The following is an 8,720-nucleotide window of genomic DNA, read 5'->3' on the forward strand; positions in this document are numbered from 1 at the left end:
ATTTTTTAAAGTCTCAAAAATCATCCTTATTTATTTAGTGAAAGTTCTAAACCAAATATTTGCTTACTTTTCTTTAATAATAATTCTCCTCTTGCATGCTTACATGACTTGAAAAAAAAAAAAAAAAAAAAAAAAAAAAAAAAAAAAAGCCTTGTACCTGTTCCCATAACTATCTATCCTACCTGAAACTAGTCCCGAATGTTTCAGGCTCGATATATGTGTTATCCATGATTGGTTTGGACATATGAATTAGCATTGCCAATGACATATGTGTGTGGATGGGGGTGTGACAAGACAATATTGTATTTCCAATAAAACATAAGAAATAAAATCTAAAATGTGTTTTTTAACCAAAACACAAAATTTAATGGAATTTAAATTATTCCAATTTGATTGATTTTCTCAACCAAACCATTATTAATGCATTCTAATTCTTTCAAACTCCTTTTAAATCCGTGAACTAAAACATGTCTTTAGGGGTGTTTGGCTTAGCTTTTTAGAGGCCAAAAGATCTTTTTGGAAAAGTTACAAAAAGTTAGGTTTCCTGGCTTTTCCAAAAAGTTGATTTTTCTTCTTTCCAAAATCCAAAAGTAGCTTTTAAAAGTCTTTTGTCAAACATCTTTTGACTATAAATTTTTTCTAAAAGGACTTTTGGCCATTCAAAAGCTAAGTCAAACACCCCCTTAATTTGACTTTTTTTTTCTCTTTAGCCTTTTTTTTATTATTATTATCCCCATCAATAAAATATAATCGCAGTGAAAACATTTTTTAATAATTTTTTTTGGCGTCAACTCAACAAATAAAAAAACTCAAATATCTTTATAATAACGCTTTTTTATAGAGCTTATTTATGACTCTTGTCGAGATTTTTTTTAAATAACTATGTAAAACGAACTGAGTAGCATTATAATTGTGAAGAAAAAAAACTCTACGTTAGAGCTTGTAAATTCAAGCAACGAAAAGGCTTTGTGAAAAAAACTCTAATTAGAGCTTGTAAATTAGGGCACAAATGTCATTATTCCATCAGCTACTTGGTCAGCTTCTATTTTCTATAGAACCGAGTCGGGAAGTGTCAACCAGGTCAGAAGCATATTCTGCATGTATCAGACCGAGTCAGCCATAAAATGCGCACAATATCAACCAGCCCTTACTTGACTGACAAAACTCTCCAATAAGCTCATACCATGAATGCTCTAACTCATTTTCATATGAATTGTTTTAAATTTCCACATCTACTTATTTCATACAGGCATTCCAAAACATCTACAAAGTATGGGCTCATAGAGCATCAATAAGAATAGGTTGGTTTAAGTTCAGTAAATTAATTATAATACAAAAGAATATATAATTGACATGTTCTTTTTTTATAAATACTCTAATGAAAGTAAAAACCAAAATCCATTTGCGATTTTGTTTAATTTACCTAAATATTATTAAGAAAATGTGCAAGAGAAATTGAAGATCTGTAATACGTTTAAATTTACACCTTTATACAATTCCCCTGCTGCTCATAAATTGTGAGAAAAACAAGTGATGATTCATGGAGTTAAGCAACTGATACCGATTTCAGTAGTGCATCAATGTACTCCTTCAGCTTTGCTTTTGTAATTGCACCTTCCCTTCTGCTTTGTGGAATTTCTTGCCCATCTTTGAACAAAATCAAAGCAGGCAATCCATACACCTTGTACTCTTGGATTAGCTTTGGATTCGAGTCGTGATCGATCTTTACAACCAATAGTTTATCTTCGTATTCCTGAATTTTAGCAAACGTGTTTAGCAAAAACAACTGAAACCCTAACTAATCATCAAAGGTCGAAAAACTAAATGAACAATGTAATTGTAGTATACAATACAGTAGATGAGCTAAAATCCCTAAATTAGGGTTCCTTCGCTCCAAATCAACCAAGTAATTCATGATTCGATTTGAAAACACAATTCATGCCAATAGGATTTCAGAAAAGATAAAACGAGAAGCGATGTGAACCTTTGCTATGGATTCGATGGCGGGAGCGATTAATCGACAAGGTCCGCACCAACCGGCAATAAACTCAACAAGAACAGGACGGTCGGATTTCAATACTACCTCCGGGAATTGGCTCTCGTTAATCTCGGTAACTCCACATTTAATCGGCACTTTCACACTCGACGACGAAGATTGAGATGAAGAATTTTGGAACGAGTGAATTAGTTTTCTCTGAGCACCATGATTGCTGAATAAGGGCTTTCGGAAGAACGCCGCCGTACCTGTGGAGCAAGAACCGGTGTAGAATAAGGAATTGGAGGACCGGAGGGGAAGGGGCGGCGGACGGTGGAGAATGGCTGCTGTAGAAGAGGATGATGCCATTAGCGTATCCATGATTGGGTAATGAAATGCTGAGACGTTATCGACGATAAGAGGACTCAGACGAAAGTGAAGATGACATGTACAAGCCACGTTCTCCAATCAATTTAAGTTATAAAAAAATACTATAAAATATTCTTTGCCACAAAATTACTAGCAAATATTTAAGATAATATTAAAATAGGGATAATGATTAAAAAGGTAATATATTTTTTGATTTTTATATATTTGGTCATTGAGTTTTTTTTTCTGTTCACATTTACCTTCTTCAACTTGTTAAATCGTACACATTCAGTTCTTATGACCGGTTACTCCAGGTTAGCCAGAAAAAAATGACTTAATAGAGTAATATATTTCTCATTTTGTATACATTTAGTCCTTATATTTTTGTACACATTTAGTCTTTAATATTTTTTTGTTTCAAAATAAGTCAATTTTGTTTTTATACACATTTAGTACTTATAAATGTTTTCTTTAGGTTTTTCTCACGACATTTTACGTGAGACAATCATTGATGAAGTGTGTGTGGATGTGGATGTTTATGTGTAATGTCTCGTTTTCACAACAAAAAAAATTTCATTTTTAAATAAGGCAAAACTCCCTAATTATAAATCTGTTATTAAGAAAAAAAATGTTTATTCCAAAATTCATTTATCGAAAATCAGAGTGATATAAGAAATGTGGAATCCTCAATATTGTTGATGAGTGTGTACAGTCATGCATTCTTCTTCCCACGACCAACGATAGAACCTGAAAACATAAGCAATTTGGTAAGCACAAAGTTTACTAAGTTTCCCCCAAAATACCCGATATAACAGACGTATTATCATGCATAACAGACCCACACTCATCAGATTGGAATACATTGGCCCAATCAGTCATCAGACTGGAATGTCACATGCAACAGGTTCATTCAGTCATTACTTAGGGTTTGTTGGCATGCCGCCTTAACCCAACCACTCTTCTCGGGTCTCCGTGCCTATAGCTTATAGCCGACCTGCACCAGGTATCTTGGCCTAAACATATAGCAGGACCACCTCAATCTATCCCACCACCATATGACTATCTCACATAAGATGTCATGAGAAAAACCTAAAGAAATCATTCATAAATACTGAATTAATACAAAAACAAAAACGACTTATTTTGCAACAAAAAAAATTAAGGACTAAATGTGTACAAAGTGAGAAATATATTACCCTATTAAGTCATTTTTACCGGCTAACCTGGAGTAGCCGATCATAAGGACTAAATGTGTACAGTTTAACAAGTTGAAGGGGTAAATGTGGACGAAAAATAAACTCAATGACTAAATATATACAAATCGAAAAATATATTACCCTTTTAAGTCATTATCCCTATTAAAATATCGATGGATAATATGGGATAATGACTTGAGAGGGTAACAAACTATATATTTATACATATTTGGTGACTTAACTTATTTTAGTGCACTGTTAACCCTTAAACTTGTTTGTTTGTTTAAAACATACCATTATAACCTATAATAGTAGGTAAAAATTGTTGTGGGGGTTGAGTTCCACCTCCGGCAACATTTTTGGCGCTCCGGTCATCTTCTTCGATCATCTTCTCCTGCCAAGCATGAGTTTTCCGGCCATGACAGATTTTGAGTTCATTCATGGTAGATTTTTGGAACATATACATATGAAACACATGTAAACTCAAGTTCATACATGGTTTTGGAACAAATCTGAAACAAATGTGAAATCAAGTTCATCCATGGCAGATTTTGAGTTCAAACCCTTCAATATTTGGAATCGATTTTGTTTAAACCCTTCAACATTTGGAATCGATTTTGTTTATGATGAAGAAAGCCTAACAAGAATCGAACTCATCACCAGTTCACATATGGCAGATTTTAGGTCTCGTTTCTAGACCTATTCATATTCATCTTCATGGTATTTGGAATTGATTTCGATTTTGAAGTATAATTACGATACTGATGATTGATTGCAAACACACACCTGAAAGCGAAATCAATTTCAAACACACATCTGATGAACAATTTTATTTTTTAAGAAACCCTAGCCTACGAATCTGGAACCAAATCAAAGTTTGAAGGAACTCGAATCTGGATGAAGAATATACCAAAAGATGAAGATGTACAAAAAACTCTTCAAGATGAAGGGTTTTCAGATGAAGGTGAAGATGTTCTTCATCTTTCAGTATATGCTGATGAAGATGAACATGAACATGAACACACAAAAACTCCAAGTTTTTCGAGTTCGATTTCCTCCCAAAAAATCCACATAACAAGATGAATCTTCAAACCAGATCAAAAAACAATTTTGAAATTCTGTTCCTATTCATCCTTTTTTTCTGCAAATCCATGTTTCAATTCTTAAAAAAAATTCAACTTTGTTTTTGGTGGATGTTTTTCTCCAGATCACACACTTGATGACAACTATGTTTTTTTGTGGATTTTTTTGGTTTTGAACTCCGTTTTCAGTGGTTTTCATGAGTGACCAGAAAATTTTTGGTCCTTGCCGGAAACAACGCCGGGAAATCGAGTTTGACCGGAGAAGATGACCGGAAAACTCATGTTTGGCCGGACACAATACCGGAAACCGGCAAAACCTACTATTACCGGTCATACTAATATAATGTATACATTTTAACAAGTTCAAGGGTTAATAAATCACGAAAAATAATTTAGTAACCAAATATGACCAAAAGCTAAAATAGGTTACCTTCTCAGGTAATTATCCCGGATAATATTGCTAAATCATGTAATTTTAATTTTAATAAATATATTGTTGATACAGATTATTTCACTCATATTAATTATTAAAATAATAATTATCATATACTAAATTAATATACCATATAAAATTACAACTTTGAATAATATTATTCATTTAATTTTAATCACGACTTGACATATTAATAAAGTAATATAATATTTGATTTAATGTTACATTTAAATTATGTTATCAATAACTAGTTTCAAAATTACTTATTTGATCATATTTATTAAGGTTATTGTCATTGTAGTCTAACAATGAATCGTATATTGGTTTAAATAGTTCATCCTGACTTTTTTTTGCCTTTGAATGTTACAAACTTGTATTTTACCGGTTAATTTCGTACTTTTACCCATTTTTTGAAGGTTACACTGCTTTGTCAACTGCCTACTAAGCAGGTGAGTCAACAATGACTCGGTAGTGAGTCGACTCATCGTGCCACATAAGCCAAGAGTTATTACACTCATTTAATCAACCGCAACAACCTCTTTCTCACACACACATGAACCATTTTTTTTGCTTCTCATTACATAGATCTTCAGTTATTCATCATATTTTGCAACAATTGTCGCCTGCCTTTACCGAGAAGTATTCAGAAAAAGACAACAACAGGAGAGCAACAGTTGTTCTCAAGAACAAATCTGTTGTTGAGTGGAGTATCAAATATGTTAAAATCAAAGACAAATACTACTTCAAGGATGGATGGGTCAAGTTCATTAAAGAAAACTGTCTTCAAATTTACAACTTGCTTGTCTTTTCGCTTCTCTCTCTTTCTCCAAATTTAATCTTTTAGGTCATTTTTTATTCACCAAATGGATGCTTCAAACACCCAGTTTGTTCTTCGGGTAATTTACAAATCTCTTGAATTAGTTAAATCTTTCAAATCAGACAAACCCTTTTACTATGTGGCGATGAAACTTTCACACCTTATCGAGGTTCAGGGGAGTAGGAAGCAGTGCAGATCTGTCTGTCATAAGAGGCATCAAGTTTTTAGAAATTCATTTGGAGGAGGTGTCGGCAACAATAGTTAACCCTTTTCTAGTTGAGACAGTGGTGGTGGTGTATTCATATTCTTCAATAGGGGGTTCTCAACACACCTCCACTGGTTTGCATAATTCTATATTCGATTTCAATTTCCCATATCACCACATCGTCTTCAACTGCATTATTACACAAAATCTGATCGTTTCGTCAGAGCTTAAACCCATTAATCTAAGGAAGTATATTTTCGTTAGAGAACACTTTGATGGGTTTTATACAAACAATCCTATGTATGCATGCAACCCTAGAGTTGGATCTATGTTATCACTATTACTTATACAACATTATGAACACATAAAGAAACCTAGTATGCTTCTAGCAATTTCGAAAATCACAAAGAAGGATGAAATACATACCTCTTGTTATATTGTAATAACAACTTAAATCTTGAATCTTCTTGTCTTTGAAAGCAAGTACCACAAGTGTAGTACCTCTAATGACTCACAAACACCAAGAGCAAATGGAGAGGCAAGAGAGAGAGAGGGGAGGTATGAAATTCGGCTCTAGGAACCTAGATATCAAGTCATAGACGAATTCCATATGCCAAGGGGTGTTTTTTATAGGTGCAGGGATTAGGGTTTCAGTCCTTATCCTTATCTGATTACTTACCCACCAAGCAGTCCAAAGGATAACCCTAGAAACCTTATCATGGACGAATTTTAACGCCTTATCCCCTTGAATTCTTCCACCCTATCCCATAGGGCATCCATTGACCTATTTTGCAACTATCACATAATTACAATTCATCCCCCTAGTTTAGTTAACTTCTTTTAATCACAAAATTAATTCTTGACCAATGTTAACTAAATAAATATGATTTCTCCTTTAATATATTATTCATATAATATATTAATAAACCATAATAACCTCTTTCTCTATTATTTATCCAGTCAAGTTGCTTTGGTGAAGGCAACCCAAAAGGACCATGCACAACCGGGTCAAGTACTTACCAAATATGGTTACAGGCTTAGACAGCAATCCAACAGTTTCCCACTTGGATAAGTCTAGTAACCATAAATGCAAGTACAATCCGATTAGCAATCGTAGCTCTCAAAGATGTTGTCGAACTCTGATCTTATCAGTAACCTGTCCTTTAGATAAGGGATCATATATTCCTCTCAGTCTATGTGTTGTTTCCCGATTTCCGATTTACGACGACTGACTAATTGAACAAATCAAATTAGCCCTAGCCCGGCCGAGCATTTACGTTTTTCATCACTAAATCATCGAGGGGCCCACAGATATCGCTTTTATCCCACTTTGGGTAAAAGGAACGGATAAACTTCGACTCAATGCTCGCTTGCACTCACTCACCAAATCACACACATGACACAACAATATGTTTTATAACACCAAGTTATGGGTGCGTTTACATATTATCAATGTGCAACCGACTCGCAAGATACAACTCACACATCTCCGTTTCAAGAATATAAGGTATTATCGTCTCACCAATCGCTCATGATAAAATCCATGAAGCGATCCAAGTGAGTGTGGGTTTAATCCAATGCTCAAATAATATTCTTAAGCACTCATGAACGTTGCAGCAAACCTTTGCCATGCTTAATACACTTTAAACAATCTACACACCAATTCACGACAATCTTCTTTCATATCTACTCCTAAAGTATGAGTGACTGTGGAACATTCGAATAATTTGATTATTCTAAATTAATTTAATTATTCAGGAAGTCAAAACTTGCAAAGTGAAACACAAGAATAATACTAATCATATAAGGCCCCAAACTTTTGAGTATAGATAAAACACCTTTTTATTTATCACCATATTGGTTACTCATTATTTGTTGTTTCGGGTAATCAACTTATTACTTGAATTATAACTACAGTTGTCCCATGCTCTTAGCATGCACACTATGTTTTCCTATGGTCCTAACTTTGTGAAGTAGATTAATTTAACACATTTTCAAACATACTCATTTCACAACTCTCAATCCTTACCAAAAGTGTAAGAATACCAAATTCTTGCTATTTATAGAATATGTTAGATTCTAACATTTTATGCAACGATCCTTTCATAATGTCATAGCTCCAAGGTCGCAAAGACTTTGCGAATGAAATTACTGTTGGATAAGGTGTCTAAGTCCATAACTATTTCTGGTTAGTACTTGACCCGACCCGGCATGGTCCATTTGGGTTGCATGGCACCATGCAATTGGATAGACTAAATGAGAGGAATAACACTTGGAGATTATTAATATATTATAAGTTCTAATATATTAATAATATTATTTGATTAGTTTGATCAAAGAATTAATTTGGAATTAATTAAGTGATCAAAAGTTAACTAATTAAATATATGGGTTGATTATGTAAATCATTCATATCTTGTATAGTGGGCTAAGAGGCTCCATGGATTATCAAGTTGGGTTCTACCCATAGGATGATCCATGGATGCTCCATGGGAGTTACAAACCCATGGGTCATGGAAATGAAGAGTCATGACACATTAGGGTTTACATGGTGTAACCCTAGATGTGTCAACACTATATAAGGATCCCATTCTCCACCAAAATCGGCTACACATAAGAAACAAGAGGGCTAGGCCGATTTCA

At 33.9% G+C, this 8,720-nt stretch overlaps 1 protein-coding gene across 1 annotated transcript; it reads right to left on the reverse strand.

Moving 5' to 3' along the window:
* Positions 1-1,408: 1,408 nt before the first annotated feature.
* On the reverse strand, positions 1,409-2,420 carry THX (thioredoxin X). The gene is made up of 2 exons (XM_079030158.1): positions 1,985-2,420; positions 1,409-1,753 (listed from the first exon to the last, which is right to left on the reverse strand). Exons 1-2 carry the CDS (start codon positions 2,354-2,356, stop codon positions 1,547-1,549), a joined length of 579 nt encoding a protein of 192 aa, XP_078886284.1. The 5' UTR covers positions 2,357-2,420; the 3' UTR covers positions 1,409-1,546.
* Between the last annotated feature and the right edge of the window lie 6,300 nt (positions 2,421-8,720).

The sequence above is a fragment of the Lactuca serriola genome, chromosome 3 (genome assembly GCF_051521515.1).
Source record: "Lactuca serriola cultivar US96UC23 chromosome 3, Lser_US96UC23_V15, whole genome shotgun sequence".
Lineage (NCBI taxonomy): Eukaryota > Viridiplantae > Streptophyta > Magnoliopsida > Asterales > Asteraceae > Lactuca > Lactuca serriola.